The sequence below is a fragment of the Aulonocara stuartgranti genome (genome assembly GCF_965226115.1).
Source record: "Aulonocara stuartgranti genome assembly, chromosome: 4".
In the NCBI taxonomy this organism is placed as follows: Eukaryota; Metazoa; Chordata; class Actinopteri; order Cichliformes; family Cichlidae; genus Aulonocara; species Aulonocara stuartgranti.
In genome coordinates, this window is record NC_138942.1 from 16099612 (window position 1) to 16119306 (window position 19695).

Here is a 19695-nt window from a genome sequence, read left to right on the forward strand (position 1 = left end):
TGAGAAGATATATCTTAACTATAGTTACCTGTGCTGGTTAGAGTTAGTGTCAGCTTTCATGGGAATAGAGTGAAAGCTTTGTGTCACAATGTAAGGAACTGCAGGAATTATTGTTTTGATTGGGTTTTTATCAATATCATCAAATACAACCCCAATTCCAAAAACTATGAGAAGCTCTGAAACGCAATTAAAAAGAATGCAATTACCCGCAGGCTTTTAAAAACACTTTTTAATTCAAAATAGAGCAGAGAAAGAAAAAGATAAAATAATTTCCAAACGCATCGCTGAAAAAATAGGAGTAGTTAAAAAAAAAGCATTAAAATCGCTTTATAATTTATTGCGTATTTATTTATTTATTGCGTATGTATAATTTATTGTATTTATGTAACAGAACCTGTTACTTCCACAAATAAAATGAAAAAACAATTTAAAAGTTGCAGGATAAAGACTTCGTGCTGTTCTTTCTCAGAGTATCTGGATCAATCGGTACTCGTATATACCGAACTTCACGGCAACTTCTTAGACGACAAAAGAACAAAACAAAAACACTTAAAAACACTGGTGTGGATTCTGAAGCCGGGATTGTTGGGAAGCGTCCGACTTTCTTTTTCTTCTTTCCCTTTAGGGGTCGCCGTCGCTCTGCACCTCTTCTGTATCTCCCTCTGTCAACCCAACCCTCCAAACCAGTTCAAATTTTTTGCTTTTCCGACTTTCCGAGTGGGGAGTCCGACTTGAAGGAGAATTCCAGATTAAAATTCCGACTCGCGATTCGGGATAATTTCTTAACTTTAACTGGATCACTTTATTTAGCAGTTTAACCCGATGTTATTCAGAAGATCCCTCCCTACATTCCCACGCCTTCGTGGGTTGTTCTGGAAGCTATGAAGCAAAACAGCTGTCACCACTCCTAAGGGAAAATAAAAAAAATAAAACAAAATAAAAATGAAGTTAGCCTGCACCACCAGCAGATGGTGCATCCGGTGCCAGACGCCCAGACAAACTCTGGGCATGTGAAACATCCTAAAAACAAACCATATATGCAGCTGAAACAATGTATTATAATGTAATACATGTTTATCTTGGTTCTTTAAAAGAAATAACACGCTGAATGAGGAAATGACGTAATTTGTGCATTCCTATTCATTTCTTTGGACTTTCGCGTCAGGCAAAATAGGATTTGAAAGATCTCTCGGGCTTTTTCTTGGTAATTTACTCTAAAATTCGAATACGTTTATTGATGCAGTAAAACAATATTGTGGTTTAATCGGTTTGAATCCATGTGAGTTTTTACACACGCAACATAAACTTAATGGGTGGCATTTTTGTCAAATAATCAAAAGATTCAGGCTCATCCAAGCAAAGTAATTACATCAGTTGTTGCTGAATTTAATCGGTATGACTGTGAAGGTTTTATTAATGTTCAAAATAGCTAATTTCTTACTTTATGACCTGATGTTTGCGTCTTGTATTTGTTTACTCTAGTCAGAGCTTCCTTCTCATGCATCCCTTGCCAGTTTGCTTGTTGCCTGGTTTTAACCAAGTAATTTTTGGTCATTATTCTTTTGATACAGGAGGTCTATTAATAGGGTTTTCTGGCTTTGCTCATCTGTACTCTACATTTACAACTTTATATAATTTTTTTTTTTTAATATCTTTTATCATTTAATAAACACAAATAATTAAAAACTAAACTTTCCCAATGGGAAACTTTTTCAAATGAAAGATCTAAAATACAACACAGTAACTACAACATTAATTAGTTATTTCTTTATTTACTTGCATTCATATTTATTTATTTATTTATATTAAAAGATTTGTTGTTATCTGTTAGAAACAATATGAATTTTAACTGAGTTTAAAGGAACTAACAGCTTAATACGTACAGCTACCTAAAACTAAAGCAATCTACCGTAATACAATCAAACCTTCACGAATGGTGACTCTGTTTGCGACTATTGTAATTTCTAGACAGGCAGTCAACAAAGTGCCCTGGCCAGGCATTAAAAGTGATTTAATCTATTAAAAGACACCACATCAACATTTTAATTGAGATTTAAAAATCTCAAGTATCCCAGTATCTACTAAAATGTCCTGTAAAAATGGTCTGGTGAAAGGACTGGAATGAAAATAAGCAAATATCCAAAGGCAAATATTTAAAGACCAATAGAAACCCTAAAGAACTTTTTTTAAATATAACATTAAACATGCTGGACTGTTGGGCTGTTTTAACTGAAGTATTTTGCCAGTTGAGTATGGCAATAATCTTCCATTGAGTAAACTGCACTTGGATCCCTTTTGTTTCGGATCAAAGGAAAACGAGCAGAGCAGAGTCTGTTTTACAGGAATTTATTGGCTTTTTCAAAAAGTGACAATAGCTTTTGTCCATAAAACTAAAGAGTCACAACATTGGCTTGAATTAAAGCACAGCTTGGAGTCTGAATACAATACCGATGAGCAACATGTACTTAACCCCTGATCTAGTAGTTCAAATACATTTTGTAAATAGGCAAAAAATATAACTGTAGCAAATTCTAATCTTAGTTTTCAGTATATGATACATGTACATGCTATCAGCATTAATTACAAAAAGCTAGGATTGTGGGGAGATTAAAGTAGCATTAACTGCAGAGGTAATAAACAAAAGATATTCATAGTGTTAGTTTAACAATACAGTGAGTGAGTCTAACTTCTGTGAAGAAAGATACAAAATAGTCAAATCACATGATTATAACAAAAAGATGAGTACACTGTATACTACACCATAACCGACAGTAGCTTTGTTACTGTTATTAGCAGGCATAAATGCTCTTTTAGTGACATTGCTTAGCCAGTAGTGATGCTAAAAATAAAAATAACATATAAATCAAATGTGCTCCACAAAAAGGTTTCGGATAAATGCCCACAGAGCATTAAAGGCTCTCTTGTTCCCCATCACCAAAACACCTGAATATTTCTCTTCCAAATACAAAAATCAAGTTTTCAGCTTCGCACTCCTGGGCAGCCATACAGTCGAGACACTTCTAGGGGGAATATTGCAAAGAGGAAAGAAAAAAAGATACCACAAACACAACGGGTCCAATTGGAGCCAAATGCACAAAATACTGGAGATTTTTCAGGGATTCGTAGCACTGTTGGTGTCAGCAGACCTTTTCCCCCAGACTCAATTTTTTCTCTGTGCTTCAGGCTTCATTCGATCCATAAGAATGAATTAACATGAATCATGTTAGGGCCAAAATTTAATTACTGGCAAAAAGGTTATGGTACATAAAAAATGGAGGCAATTAAATTTCACAGATTGTTACTTCAAGGTGTTTGTTGATAGCAAGGAGTGACGACTGCCTTCATAAAGAGAAAGTGAAGTTTTTGACTTTTAAATGGTTGATATGAACAGCAGGGAAACAGCAGCAGACTGTCAGCTGTGTTTTAAAGGTTTGAGACGACAGAACAAAGGATTTCTTTTCGGCTAAAATACAGCATGTGTGCAGAGTGTATTTGGCAAAATTTCTTCCACTTCAAACAAACTACCAAGACTGTAAACAAAAAACAAACCAAAAAACTGGACAACCAGTGGAAGAAAAAGTTGAAGACATTCCACGGTCCGTTCTACAAAACATCCAATCCGTTTTAGAAGGCCTCAAGAAATTCAGTCTCGTCTATACAGTATACATTGTTAGGAAATAACTAGGGTCTAAAATAGTCCACACTCTTTTACCCTAAACCTGACCCTATGTTGGAGTTTTCATGGAAACGGTTGGTATAACTGTTGCAGCTACACATATAGAAGGACAGAATCTGAAATACATTGTTTTTGTGTGTCTGTGTGTGTGTGTGTATACTGGTGTGTTTCTCCTGTGTCGTTAGCCACCCTCACCACTAGCGGTCATGCTCCCCTGTAACTGTTCCAGTGAAGGAAGTCTTAGAGGAGAGAGCACTTCTTCCCCTTCTTTTTCATAGGTGGAGGGCACAGGACGGCCCGGATGGCCTCATCGAACACAGTTTTAAGGCCACGCTGAGTCAGGGCTGAACACTCCAGGTACTTTACAGAGCCTGAAGACAGGAAACAGAAAGGCATTGGTTTATTATTTGAATCTGTCTTCCATGACCATTTACAAGAAAAGGATCAGTGACAACTGAAGCCATTACCAATCTCTTTGGCCATGGCCAGTCCTTGGGGATAGGTAATGGGAGAGAGTTTCTTCTCCTTAAGCTTCTCCATGGTATCCTTGTCATCTCGCAGATCCAGTTTGGTGCCCACGAGGATTATTGGAGTGTTGGGACAATGGTGTCTCACCTCAGGATACCACTGCACAGACACAGGAGTTACAAGTTAGTGGTGTAAATATTCAGATCAGTCAGTGTCATCTTTAACACTTTATGTTATCAGAGCTCCGACTTATTACCATTTTTAATCAAGTGAAAGTTTTCTCTGCTCATCCAAACTCATATAGGGCCTTTCTGTGTGGCATCTGCATGGTCTCATCATGCCTACAAGGGTTTCCTCCCACACTTAAAAGGCACATACGTTGGCATAAGTGGTGATTCCCAACTGTCTGTAGATGATGTGAGTTTGAATAGTTAACTTTAAGCCCTGTCACTGCGCCTGTGTCCAGACGTTAAACTCAGCCCACTCTACAGATAATGACAGAATACTCAGAGTGACTTTATGACATCTTGAATAAACAAATACATATTACCACAAAAAAACAAAGGTGCAATTTAAGGGGGAAGGCAGAATTAACACAACTGTCAAGCTGTGTGTCACCAAGAGGAAGTGTGAAACAGCCAAGGCTTGCTTCTTATCAGCACAAATGAGGCTTAATGTTTGCTTTCTAAACCGTTTACTTTGCTCCCGTCCACTCTGAAAACTCTGGACAAAGCAGTAGGTTAGCATTGCTAAGCTAAAATGACTTTGGATTAAAGCAAATGTGTTGGTCGCTTAGACCCCTTCCCAATGGAAACCGGCTAGTGTGGACCTGGTGCGAACTTAAGATGGTAAAACGGGTGACAAGTTGATAAATGTGTTTAGAGTAAGGCCTAATCCCATGACAAGCCTAGAGATAAATAGGTTGTAAAATCACCAGCAGTACATTCATTATGTGGACTTATGCTTATTTCCAATTCTTTAATTTAAGTGTATCATTTTCTTTTTTCACCAACTCCTGAAAAACTGTCTCTTCAGCTCATAAATACTCAGATATTTTCATCAGCTTGTTGCAACCAGCGTGTCTATGTTGTTTAGTGTGGAGCGGGCAGTGTAAAGTGGGTTTACAGCTACCCACAGCATCCACATTTACCATATACTGCAAGAGAAGTGAAAGTGAACCAAGACAGTAAAGCTGTGGGCAAGAAAAGCAACACAATGTTGCTGTGTGAAGCTGAGGGGAACTGCAGAGTCAGATAGTAATTTCCTGTGGTTTATCATTCCCTTTGCACTAAAGTAATCATATGACTCATGGCATATATAGTGAGGTTTGTCACACTGCTTCAGCTTGTTTGTGTAAAAATATCCACAATGTTGAGCAAATGTATCTGTAGTCCAGCCTCCATGTTATTGGTCCGTTAACTATTTTTAGACCAGCAAGGAGCACAAAGATCGTTGACTTTCATACAGTGGTTTAATGCAAGGAGCAAATTCTCAAAGGTAAAGGTTAACTGATAACATTTATAAATTATTTTAATCAAAATCAACAGATTAACGTCAATCTGCTCCTTCGTCTCACAATAAACACACTGCTGAAAAACAGACCCTAAAGATGGACAAACAGCACAACATATTGACAGTAGGGCTGGGCTATATCATACCGTTCACGGTAATACCAGTGTAATGTTGGGCAACGATAGGAAAATTAAATATCGCGATGAATATGGATAAAACGCGCTTGCGCAGTGCCTTTGTTTACATACGCACATGGCAGCGACGCAGAATGAGAAGAGCGAAAGTGGATCGTTAAATGAAACGGATGAACCAGAATTGGTTTGTAAAAATGCTGCAACTTCAGTGGTGTGGAACTGGTTTGGTTTTCGTCCGTCAGATACACAACAAAGCTCTATTTTTGGTAGCGCATGCTAGCGGGCCGTCGTTATTTCCGTGTTGTTTGGAAAATACGGCACACTTAAAATCAATCCTTCGATTTTTCTGAAAATCGACAGTGCCCCTTATAATCCCGTGTGCCTTATGTATGAATTCTGGTTGCGTTTACTGACCTCGAAACGATTTTATGTGGTACACGGCGCTCGAAAATCTGTCAAATGTTTCAGTACGACTTTGCTAAGCTACGAACCCGCACCGCTTGATGGACTGTCGGAGCATTACGGCTATCGTAGGCAGGAGCCTCGCGGAGTGATACGAACTGTGCTTCAACATAATATTACCGTATTGTGTGTGTATAACCTCTTTTTAAGTTTTGTGGATATTATACATGATTATGCTGAGGATGTGTCGGCCAATTTCCACTGGAAATTTTGGTTTAACTGTCAGCAAGGAATTGCATTTGCACGGTTAATTTTTTTTATATAACTTTAATGCACTTAAAAAAGCTGCTTGTTTAAGTGAAAATACATTGACTTTCTTTTTTTTTTTGCACTAATAAAGTTGAGGAGTTGTAAAGTCTTTTGTCTAGTGTCAATTATACCATCAGTTATATCGTTATCGTAAATTTTCAAATGTATATTGTGATAAATATTTTTGGTCATATCGCCCTGCTCTAATTGACAGCTATGCTTAGTTGACATACATACCATTGCACTGACTTCATCAAAAATTTAAAAAAAAGAAAAGGAAAAAAAAAAGCTTCATATTCACAAAGTTCTTGCACATTACCCTAAATGGTAAGCTCAAGCTCAGATCAAGGTCTTCTCAGAAAATAAACTGATTTAGTTTAATTTGCTCACAAAAGGAAATGATTCTAGTTTATCTGTGTTAACTTTAAGCTGATGTAGACAAACTGTAGCAAACTTTCCTTGTGTGTCTCACATGAATAATAGGGATGTACTTCTGAAACCGAGAACATTGCACCGCGTTCCACCTTCCCGTACTGCGAAACACACACAAAGCGGGTAATGCCAATAACCAATAACCAAGGCACGCTAATCTGGTAAAGGCTGAACAATTTAACGATAACCTGGGTAAAAGGTAAACAGGAAACAGAGCAAAATAACTGTTTTCTCCTCCTCAACTGAATGGGCCAATCTGAACAAAAGTGCACAATCATCACCACATACAGTGATTATTAACATCTAAATATGAAATGAATCATTAAAAAAAACCAAAAATTTTCAATGTTTTTTGTTATTCAGCTCATCCAAAGGAAAAAACATGAGGTAGTGCCCCAGCTGTGATTTTGAAGAACTGCTACACCCTTGTTGGGGGGGGGGGGGGGGGGGGGTGTAGCAACAAGCAACATAGCAACAAGATCCAGCCTCACTGAGCCTTTCCAAAGTGTGGACTTGAAACTATATAGCAGTTTTTAAATTCTGTTGACAGACTGAGTAAAAGCAAACTTATAATGAAATAATGTAAGGCATGTTTTTCCTGAACGCTGTCGGCACATTTGATCCAAGAAGAAATGGTAAAACAGGATTTTATTTATTTTTATATATATATATATATATATATATGACAACACGTGGCACTAAGAAGCGGGCAAATTTGAGCTGTTTGTGAAATATTTCCATTTGGAGTTGAAAGTTGCTGTGTAGTCTACACCCTTTTCTTGTTTTGTGCATCAGAAACAACTGCTAAATGTCACAGATGCTAGCTAAAAAGCCACCAAAGGCAAATTGCAATGTAAACGCTAACTCCACTAAGGGGTGGACTTATCGAAAGTTTTTCCTCATACAATGGTTAAAATTGCTTTATCGTAACCATCGAGTATAGATTGCCGTGGCAAAATTAAGCTGTCTGCATGTAATTCAGTGTCAGTTTTTATTCTCCCACATGCTGTGAATGCATCATTAATTCCCCCTCTTCCAACAGGAAACATTTCTACCAGGCACACTGCACTTCATATACTACCAGATAGGGAACAATATGGTGACAGCAGAAGTTTCAGACGAGCGAGGGTTTGGATTTCACAAGGAGGATGTCGAACAAAATGCAGTTATTTGCAAAACATGCTGTAAAACTATTGCCATGAAAGTAATAATAATAATAATAAACTTTATTTATAAAGCACACTTAAAAACCAAGGGTATGCCAAGGTGCTTAACAAGTAAAATAGAGGTAACAGGACCAAGAATTTATTCCAAATCATCCACTGCAAAACTAAAAATGTTTTAAATTCGGCATGTCAGCATCTCTTCACACACCAAAGAAAGTGTTAAATAAACCAGCTGTGATACCTGTGACTGTTCTTGGTCAGTCGTTTTCATAGTCACTATTTGTTCTGTAATTTGAGGTGACTACATTTTTTATTTTACAATTTCTATACGTTACGAGCACAAAACAGCACCTATTTAGTTTTAATTGTTTTATTTTTTCTTAACTATTGCTTTTTTGTAGCTATGATCTTTCGTTTGTAAAAGCCGAGTGTTGATGACAAAAAGACTTACTGTCGCAATATTGTCATTTATGAAAAAAGTCTGTGCAACTGATGTTTACAAAAAAACAAAAAAAAAACAAAACATTAAAATAAAACATTTCAATTCATTCAGATTTTTTTGCATTAAAAGAAAACAAAATATTGAATTGTTGATTTGAATGAGCATACTTGTGCAATTTTAGGCATTATACGGTTGAAAATAACATCTGTTTCTGAAGGTTATTTAAACATACAGTGGAACCCCGACTTACGAATACCCCGTTTCACGAAATTCAAGTTACGAAGGCACTGAATGGCAATATGTCTGTCCGTGTTACAGCAAAACGCCCGAGTAACGAAATCCGCTGGCTCTGATTGGCTGAGCCTACAATGCCTTCCGAATCATGTGACAACCCCTTGGCTTCTGTACTTGCGCTTCGCTGTTCCACTTGAACGACGTATTGTTGTTCTAGTTAGCAATTAGCCTATAGCCTATCGTTCAGCATCGCCTCACTCAAAACCCACAATGGGTGCTTCGACTTACCAAAATTTTCGGTTTACGAAAGACCCTCAGGAACGAATTAATTTTGTAAGTCGGGGTTCCACTGTATTGTCACATACATCATGTATTGTGATATAGCCAAAAAAATATTGTGACATTAGATTTTCCTAATATCACTCAGCCCCATCTCCAGCTGAACAACAGGAGGAGTGATACACTCTCCAAGTGTCATGCCTGTGATGTGCCCCTCCGTCTTGTGGTGAACAGGAACTATTTTTGGGGGCGGTACGAATAATTTGTGTGGCATTTTGTGTGTGATATGTTACGCTGTTGTTTGCTAAATTTGTATGTTTGTAGTTTTAGAAATGTGTTGTTTGTGGGTTTCACAACAAAATAACAAAACAAATCAAACTTTTTCCTACTCCACTTTATGTTTGTTGTGTGGTTTTGGGTCCATGTTAATACAGTGTGTCAAAATGAAATAACTGCTAGACATGGGGGATTGTGTCTTTTTTCCCCCCCAGCAGTTCAAAATGAGTTAAATGAGTTAAAAATAACCAATTATGTCCTTGAAGGGTATAATGCCAAGCAAGGACAAAAGTTTCACAATGAACAAAGTTTTATTAAGCTGAAACTCTTAATTTCATCTCTACTTTCCAGATTTTTTCCTTCATTTTTTCATTTAAATTTACTGATTAATTTTCTATCTACAGTGGCTTGTCCAGCACAGGCAAAAAATAAGCAAACTTAGAGACTACAAGAGCACAAACTGGACGGATGAAACATAAATAAGCTGACACCTTTCCAGCCTTCACTCGTTCTGACATACAGCAATTACTCACCTTGGCACGGACGTTTTCAAACGAGGCAGGACTCACAAGCGAAAAGCAGATAAGAAACACATCCTGGTAAGACACGGAAAACAAAGCAATCAGAGCCTGTAACAATCACTTCCTGTTAAGAATACTGGAAGGGATGGAGGGGAATCCTGTGTTCACAAAGGTGTGCGCGTTTCTTTCTGTTTTTTTTTTTTCCTTTTAACTTCCTCATTCATTCTCAGAAATCAGACTCTGGTTTATGCATGGAGGATAATACACGAACTGTAGCACAACACTGTCTGATTATGTTTTTGTTGTGGTTGTTGTACCGTCTGTGGGTAGGAAAGTGGGCGGAGTCTGTCGTAGTCTTCTTGTCCTGCTGTATCCCAAAGACCCAGGTTCACCGGCTTCCCATCCACCATAACATTGGCGGAGTAGTTGTCGAACCTGACAGAAGTGATGAAGTGCAAATGAGCCAAGCCCTTCAGGCTTAATATAAATTGTTGAAATATAACTACTAAGAAAAAAAAAAAAAAAGGACAAGAAATACGCGGTGATCAACCTATCCCCTGATTAATCGTGCCCTTTTGCAATTTCTGCTCTCTCTTAAAAACAACTGCTCATTTTTAAAGTCTGGCTGAACCAAAAGCCTGTTTGTCAACTGCCTGCAGAGCCAGTTCGTGCCACAGTTAAGGTCGATAAAGATCAACACTTTCCACAGCTGGTCTAGGATCAGATTAGGTGCAGGGATTCTTCTTGACTTCCTGTAACATGTATTCCTGGTGTAGTTACAGTTAAATGCTGTGATTGTAACCTCCTCTGCAAGACTATATTTAAAAAACAAGATGCCATGCTTGCTCATGCATTGATTGTGTAAGGAGGGTGGAGACCAATTACTGACTGTTATTCTCACATAAATAAATAAATACTCACTGAGCTGCAGTCTCAGATACTCACACTGTGGGGATGTACTCTCCAGGAAAGGCATTGGTGGTGTAGCTGATGAGCAGACAGGTCTTACCCACAGCTCTGTAGGAGAGAAGATGTTGGATTAGCATTTATTGAGAGAAGGCAAAAAAAAAAGTGTGACTGGGCTCAGATCTTACAAATACTGACACAAGCAACAATCATTACAATTTCATTTCTACAAATGGTGTTAAGATCAGTAAACGGCACTGCTTACAACAAAAAAAATCCCTGGTGTAATACTCTGGGAAAACGGAATTGTGTTATTTTCTAAGTTCTTCTTTTTGCAAGATAAAGCACATGAGAGCAGTGGTAGAGGCACATTTGCCAAATATGAAACTTTCTTGGTTCCCTTCAGCATGCTACCTTCATGTCTACTGCACAGTTCCCCTTACACTCAAAGCAAAATAAAGAGATTCAACACAGCCACGGGCTCTGAATGGGTCTTGCTGCTGCAGTATCTACCACACCCAGAGCAAGCGGTTATGAGTGCATTTACCTCCCACATATTGTTAGCACATCTTAATGTCACTGTCTTAGCTTGTGTGTTAATCCCCTGCTGCTGAGGAAGCCCTTAAATTTTGGGAAGCTGAAAAAGCGCTGTGTTTGTAGCTTTAACAGTGACTTGCTGGAATACAGCAGCGAGATGATGGACACACAGACACACACAAAAGCTAAATTCCTAAGTAATAATAGCGAAACTTGAATTTAAGCTGTGGATGTACGACCTGCCCTGTGATGTCTGACTCACCTAAGAGTGAAAGATTAGTCAACCACTTGCACACTGGCCAGCCTGTATTACCAATACTTACTCATACCACCAACCCTAATGTATGAAAACTATAGTCTAAATAAATAGATAAAAATATAATAGTCAAATGCGAGTACCCATGTCGGCAAAATTAACAGGTAGTAAAAGATTAGCAGCTAACTTTACCCGCTCGGAAATCTGTTGCAAAGGGTTTTAACGTCAGCTACTCGGATGACAGTCTTTTAGCTACAATTACATTTTTAAAAGGTAAAGAAAAATAAACAGGTGTTTAATATAAACGAATACCCGGCTGGGTTTGGTGAACTTACCCGTCTCCGACCACAACACACTTTATGGCCTGCATTGCTACGCGGCTAGAGGAATGCTAAGTTAGCCCGGGAGCCAGCTAACGTTAGCTAGAGTCTCTTTTCCTTTGTCCGGGATTGCTCGCTGGTGAAAAGTCCCAACGAGCGTCTTTCTCCGCCGACCTGTGCTGCTACAACCGAGCTCCTGGGACGCGAAACAACTTAGGGGGGACTTACACTAACTTTATCGAGCAGTTTACGGCGAGTTTACTCGTGAATTTCCCTTCCTACATTCCCATGCTTTCGTAGGCTGATCTGGAAGCTATGAAGCAAAACAGCAGCCACCACCCCTGAGTTAAAAAAAAAAAAAAAAAAAAAAAATTAGTCTACAACACCACCAGTAGATGGCACATCCGGTGCACTGGTCCATACGCCCACACAGACTTTCGTCCTAAAAATCAACCGGAAGTAGCCGAATTTCAGAGGATTGAATGACATGTATTATAATATAACAGATTTAAAGTTTATTGTTTAATTTAGTGTGGGAAAACAAATAATACAAAAAAAGTGGAGGGACTATTTATGGAATGACACTAAACGAGGAACTGACGTCAGCTACACGATCCCTGCAATTTCTATGGACTACGGCGTTTGGAATTTTTGCCCTCAATTATGTCTTTCAGGCTAAGCTTTAAAAGAGGATTTGAAAGGTTTCTCTGCTCCAGCTTCATGTTTTTCTGTGGTACAAAGCATACCAGACATCTGTCCATACCCTAAAGATCATTCTTATGTCGTGATTACCCCAACTTTTTTTTTTATCATGACAAAATCGTATTTGGATGTAGTAGACAAGACCCACTGATCTCTCAGTAAACATAAATTGCTTCTTTGTTTTTGCTTTTGTTTGTAATTCACTAAGAGTTTTGTTATTAGAGCAGGAACTTTTACACTCCCCATTCTCACCTCCACATTTTCTTCTCTCTCACTGGCTCCAAAAATACCTCTTGTCTGTCTTCTTCCTTTGTCTTTGGTCAGCAGAAGGATCATTTCCATTTGTACCCTGTTGGTCGATATCTATGGAGGCAGACATTGTTAACCTGGGCCCTGATCAATTTAGTGTGGAACTCTCATTTTTGAGCCACAACAAGAAAGTGCTCTGAGTGCTAGACTAATGAAAAAAAGGCAGTATACAAATGCCAACCCTTGCTTCAGATTGTGGCACATTTGTTTATTTATTTGGCTTGTTTCTTACATGCACTTGTCACTTTTGTTTGCTTGTTTTACTTCAATTTTTACTTAGTAATATATGTGTTATTATTCTTCAGATGAAGGACGTTTCTTTTCGAAGTCAGGTTTCCTTCCTCATCAGCACTATACCTATTGCCTTTGGACAAATACAAATAATTAAAAACTAAATTATTTTGTCCGACCATTTCACTTAATTTCACATAAATAAAAATTAGACCTAAAATATAATTTCCACACTTGCAATCAATTTTAATCTTATATATTTAAACTTTGTGTATATTAATCTATTAATGTAAAACAAACCATTGCAACTACAGCATTTGTGTGTTGTCTTGTATTTTTTTTACCTACTGTCTGGATAAATATGAATATGAAGTTATGACACTTTATGTGTACTTCAGCTGTGATTTGTTTTTTTGTTTTTAAAAAAAATGAAGAACCATATACCTGAGAGTTTAGCCTCGGGGTTCCAGTTGCCCTTTATTGACTCTTACTTCCGTGTGTCACACCGTAATGAGTCCCCGGTAAACAGCTATCGGGGTGGAGCAGATTTTCCAACACAATCGATGTAAAAAAAGGACAAAAATGGGGCTCGGTGTCGACGAGTGATATAAATATGAAGTGTGACACCTTTGCCATCGCTTCGCCTTACCAGATGACAAACTAACCCTGGAAACCAGCCAACGGACTGGGCTGTATGGCGGGTCTGTCATATTTGGTGCTCCGGTTTTCGGGCTCTGCTGGTCGGACGTACGGAATATTTTCGAAAGGCTTGACGAGGACTTTGTTGATATTTTTTGATCTCGCATGGCGGCTGCGAATCAGATTCCCCTATGTCTACCTCGTCGCCTCTATGATGTTTAATGTGAGATTACAGGTAATCATTCAGCCGCTGTAATCGGTCATCAACCCTCTAAACGGCACAGAGACAGCTGCTGATTGCAAAGGCCCCTCATGTTGGATTCATTACTGCCTTTGCTTTTACCTGAATGAGCGACACGTTGTAAAAGATTTATCCTTAATGGACGGATAAACGATCAATTTTAACTACATTTAAAGCTTAAGGGTTACAGGTACTTAAAACTAAAGCTGCTTAATACAAGGAAAATTCTCCCTTTATCTTGTCTTTAATGCTCACTTTTCTCAATTAAGGAGGTGCCGATTTATTATTACCAGCATTTTATTGGCTTCCATTTTTAGTGCCTTAAACTTTCAATGAAGATCTATTAGCTTATTAATGGCTTTAATGGATTATGTTGATTATTTTTGGGCAACTCTGCCAAATGTGTTAATATTATGCAAACAAAACAACTGCCTTTTGTTAGCGATACATTGAGAAACTGTAAAAAAAAAAAATTATTTGTTCCTTATTTTATTTATTTTAAATTATTTCCAAGATACACACATCTTGGCTGACCAGTAACTGATATATCTGAAGCAGGCAACAGATATCCTGGTCGGGGACTTGAGGTTTCATCTGTCTCCAGATTAAAAATATTGCTTCTAATTTGCTACCCTTTTTGGGTCCTGTTGCGTGACCCAATTTTGGCCAAGCTACAGCTGTCACATTTGACTCAAGAAGATTTATAGAGAGGAGTTCATAACCGACTCAATAACTTAAAGGCATCCACGTCCTGTGGCTGCAAAACAAGCCCAAATCATCATCCCTCCACCACCTTGCTTGACAGCAGGTGTGAGGTGTTTGTGCTAATATCCTGTGGTTGGTTTTTACTTTGGTTTCGTCTGTCCAAACAACATTGTTTCAGAAGTCTTTGGCAAATCTAAGCTGTGCTTTCATGCAGTGGTCAAACTTGCTGATGATCAGTTAATCAAGGGCAGCTGATCGTCAGCTCCTAGCTGCTACTTACACACTTATATCCTGTGGAAGCGATAAGGGTGACCTAGTTTCTCACTGAAGGGGATAAAGTCCTGTGAAAACTTTATTTTTCATATAACTGCAGTTCAAAAGTAGATATCAAAATAATAAATGAAGATGAAAATACTAAGAAGAGATTGGATAAACACACTTTGCATTGTTTGTCCACCAGAGGGCACTCTGCAACTTCACTGTCAGCAACACGGTGTTTGGAGCAAGAACCTGCTGATATGAGTAGAGTCAGGCAGAGCATAAACAAGTATATAAGTAACTACTCAAGACAAATTTTGGAAATGTTAGGGAAGCCTATTTAAAAAAAAATCACCAAATATCTAAGTTGGTCAAAAATCCTATCCTACTTCTCTTTTTTTTATTTATTTAGCACTACCTAACAGAGTTCTCATATCTTTATAGGTTCACATCGAAATCCACTGAGTCTTCAATGGCTGCATTAACACTTAACAATGGATAGTGTGCACTGCCACGTTCCAGCCATCAGAAAACACCGGCTGACCACACACAGCGATGTGAAGAAAGAAGACACTTCAAGACACTTCAGTCCAACACAATAACGTGGCTGTTCGTTTTTGCCGCCAGTTACACGGCCCGGCGCCTTTGCAGGTGAAGGGAAGCGGTGATGTCTGCAGATATGAGACAGGGTGAGCGGCGATAGATGGAGCAGATGGAGCGAGGAAAGAGCCCAGCAGTCACCGATTCAGGAGAAGCTCGTCAGGTGCATGAAGATATTTCCCCCGCCTTTTCTCTCTGATATCGAGGACTGTAGCATGAATGATTGTTGCTGTGAAAGCTTATAGTTTCTCTTTATGTCTTACATGTACAGCTGACCTAAATTAACAGTATTAGTAATCACCCAAATCCTTTTTTATGTTTCTGTAATGGTTAATCCACCAGTATGTGCACGTTCTATAATTAAAATTATATTTTAATGCTAAAACATAATTATTGTTATCCATGAATTTTCAAATTTATGCCCTTCAGTTTTTCTGTTTCATCAAAGAAAAAACATCAAAGCATTTTTATTTAATAGAAGGTGCCAAATTACAGTTATTTACTTGCATTACTAAACAGAATATTCAGTTTGAGTCGTTAAGTCCAGTGTGCGGTTCAAATCTGGGTGTAAAAACATGAATTCGGTTTGAAGACTCAAAATGGTCAAAGATCGAGAACTCACCGAAAAGGACAGAGTCCGCATTAAAGTACTTCACGATGCCGGATGGTCTTTCAGACAAATAGGACAAGACATAAAATGTTCTCACAGTGTGGTCAAGTACGCTTTGGAGTCAGTTGCAGGGACCGGTACTTACAGAATGCGCCAAGGAAGAGGCAGAAAACAAAAGCTGACTGACGCAGATGTCCGGCACCTCAAGATTTTAAGTACCAGTGACAGAAGGAAGACCACTGCTGATCTTCAAGTAGAGCTAAATGCTTCTAGAGCAGAGTCTGAAAAGGTCTCCAGAATGACCATAAGCAGACGACTGAATGAACAGGGCTTAAAGGGGAGAGTCGCTGCTAAGAAGCAGTTATTGAGGCCCACAAACATCCAGAAACGTCTCAGATTACCCAGGGAGCGCAAACACTGGACTGTAGATGTCTGGAATAAGGTACTTTGGACTGATGAGTCTGAGTTTGAAGTCTTTGGTCAGAATAATCACTGAAAATCTGGAGAAGGTTTTGATGCTTGAAGCACTGCACCCACAGTAGAGCACGGTGGAGGTTCCATTATGGTTTGGGGTTCCATTTCTGGAAACGGCGTGGGCAAATTCGTGAAAATTGACAGTATCGTGAACATAAAGATCTACCACAACATCTTGGTGGGTCATGGAATCCCTTCTGGACTGAAACTGATTGGTCGTGAGTTCATATACCAACAACACAGTGACCCCAAACATACTTCATAGCTGTGCAGAGAGTATTTGACCAAGGAGAAGGAATCTGGAGTACTGGAACTGATGGACTGGACAAATCAGAGTCCAGACTTGAATCCTATTGAACAAATTTGGGATTTGGTGGATTTGAAGATAGATTGCATAAAAGTTTCATCCACAGCAAGTCTCTGGGAACAGCTGGAAACTATTTGGAGCTCAGTAACAAAGGAGACTGTGGAAACGTACATAAAAACAATGCCAGTAACAATGCAAGGCCAACGGAGGCCATACAAATTATTACGTTTTTCTGTTTGTTTGGTTATTATTGGTGAATAAGGACTATTTAGTAGTTTCAGTTTGTTATTTGCCTTACAAATAACAATTTTTTTTAGTTTTAAACAATTTCTTAAAAATTTCTAAAAAAAATTGGGTTTTAGGCCATCTAATGAATTTGTCAAGCATCGTACATGTATAGACATTCAGTGTGAGGTATAAAGTAAACATCTCATTTTTATTTGAAGAGGTTCTTTTCCCTGCATGACGCACAATGTTTCGTTTGTCCTCTATGATCTGGACTAATCATTTGTGGCTGGGTTTAACTGGATATACATCAGATATCAGCAGGTTTGTTGTAGGAGAAGTCAGTAAGTGCAGTAATGGTTCTCACTCTCATGCTCAGGTGGTCACCGTTTCTATTGTGTTTCTGCTTACCAGTGGGATCAGCAAATCGATGCTAGTGAAAGGTGTTACATTCAAAATTATTTATTACTGTTTTAAGTTTTTATTTCTGTGAAATGTGTGTGAGTGGGGTTTGAAGTTACAGAGCAAATGCTGAGAATGAATGAACTCTGTGAGAAATAAACGAATTACACCACGACTCTGAGCCATTTCTATGAGTAAAAGGTAACAGTTGTCTCGTTTGGGTTTATTAAACTGTCCTTTAGAAACAGGTCATCTTCTATAGCATGTTCTTGAACCACATAGAAACAGCGACATGTGTGGCAAAACCACTTATTTTCTGTTGCTATGTTTCTGGTTACGTGGACAATTTTAAAACAGAACATGAAAATCTTAAAATACAATGAAGGAAAAAGTGTTTTGATGATCAAAATGAATTTGAAACAATGACAATGAATTGAGTTGAAAATGATGAAGATTGAGTGTCATCGTGGATGTGTAGCCGACAAATCTACAGCAGCCGATGACGCTATCATGTCAACATAGACCAGACAGAACCAGAAAAGTGTAACTGATAAAGTGTCCTTTATTAGTAAACTGATGATCCATCATATATCAAAGGTAAGTAAGAAAGAAAATTGTTTTTTTAATTGTTAGTTTTCAAATGAATAACAGTATCAATAATTAATTCTATAGTACAATTTTTTACACAGTAATAAAGAGAAAATTTGCTGTAAATTCACTGATAGTTTTTGTTTTTAGAATAAATTCCTTTATTTCTTAGAATGTAAGCCCAAGCTTATCACGTGGAACATTTGATCGTCTGTTCACGGCCACTTTAACTGGATGGTCAAAATGTGAATTTTAAAGGAACTGTACAGTTTTTAAAGTTAGACTTCTTTGCACTGAACATAAAGGTTCAGTTGGAGGTGACTGGTTTATAGTTTATACACCATGTATTTACTGGTTCAGCCCACGTAAGAGGAAATAAAGAAGATATCAAATTAATCTGACACCCCTGCTGTAAAGCATCATAAAAAGCTGTGATCAGACAGCTGTTTGCTTTTCATGTGGGCAAGAAAGTAAAGAAGGTTTAAGGCTTAATAACTGTTCTCTTTATAGCATTTTAATCTCACCGTAAATCCATGCAAGAAGTTGAAAGGTTCCTTGAATTTCATACATGAAGCCACCAGCCTGTTTGGATACTTGACACCTGCTTCCTCTGCTGGGTAAGTGTGATGATTGTGTTGTGTTGTGGTGCCCACTGTCCACAGGGGGGAAGCAGCTTACTGAATTCCTTTCCTATCTGTTGGAAACGGCCACTGAGAGCTGTCAATCTCTTTGAAGCTGACACAGGCTAATAAAACTATAAATATAGCTCACGATTATTTAGTCCCACACTGTGATCTTTTATAAAAATCTGTTATTCAGATTTAGTGCACCTGTGAAGGAAATGTTTAGTTTCCCTTGTACGATGTATCCGTTCCCTCGTTCTCTGATCTAAATCAATTTAAAAAAATCCTGTGTGACTAATGTCTGTTTTTGAAGTGGGAGTGGGTCTTTGCATTGGATCAATCTTAGCCACCAGATCCATTTGACACGTCCCTTCAGTGTGCACTTCCTTCAAGTCAGTTTCCAAACTGCTGACACCCTCCTTCAGAGCAAAATGTTCCCAGTAAACTTATCCTAGCCAGTCGCTCTGCAATGCCAGGCTGCAGTGTAAAACCATAAGGGGTTGCCAAGGCAACTGTATTTCTCCATGTGACAGACAAACCATCCCTCCTGCCCCCCTTTTCTTAAAAAAAAAAAAGAGGATTTATTTTTCAGGGATTTGCCAGAGGAAATATTTTAATAGGGTTATCATAGAGAACTGGCAGAGAGAGGGAGAGATCTATAGATGGTGGATAAGTCGGGTTATCTTTACCCTGATTTTACCATTTGTACCCTTAAAAAAGAGGGGGTAGTGGTGTAAGGATTACAGAGTTTTAGCCCTTGGCATGTGCAGCAGCTCGCATGTGTTGTTTGACTGAATGTTAAAGAGTGATAACACTGCAAATGGCAGAGGTTCAATTACAGCTGCAATGCAGTATTTTAATGCACAGCGCACATCTTTACACTTACTCATTAATTTTAAGAATTTATTGGT

The 19695-nt window shown here is 38.3% G+C and overlaps 2 protein-coding genes across 2 annotated transcripts; one reads left to right on the top strand and one right to left on the bottom strand.

The window, feature by feature from the left end:
- Positions 1–2330: 2330 nt before the first annotated feature.
- On the bottom strand, positions 2331–12250 carry LOC309705929 (ras-related C3 botulinum toxin substrate 1-like). The gene is made up of 6 exons (XM_082532017.1): positions 11886–12250; positions 10797–10868; positions 10169–10286; positions 9864–9926; positions 4144–4303; positions 2331–4047 (listed from the first exon to the last, which is right to left on the bottom strand). Exons 1-6 carry the CDS (start codon positions 11918–11920, stop codon positions 3917–3919), a joined length of 579 nt encoding a protein of 192 aa, XP_082388143.1. The 5' UTR covers positions 11921–12250; the 3' UTR covers positions 2331–3916.
- Positions 12251–13605: 1355 nt separating this feature from the next.
- smim10l3 (small integral membrane protein 10 like 3) lies at positions 13606–17736 on the top strand. Its single transcript, XM_082530796.1, has 2 exons — positions 13606–13986; positions 15400–17736. Exons 1-2 carry the CDS (start codon positions 13807–13809, stop codon positions 15418–15420), a joined length of 201 nt encoding a protein of 66 aa, XP_082386922.1. The 5' UTR covers positions 13606–13806; the 3' UTR covers positions 15421–17736.
- The last annotated feature ends 1959 nt before the right edge of the window (positions 17737–19695 follow it).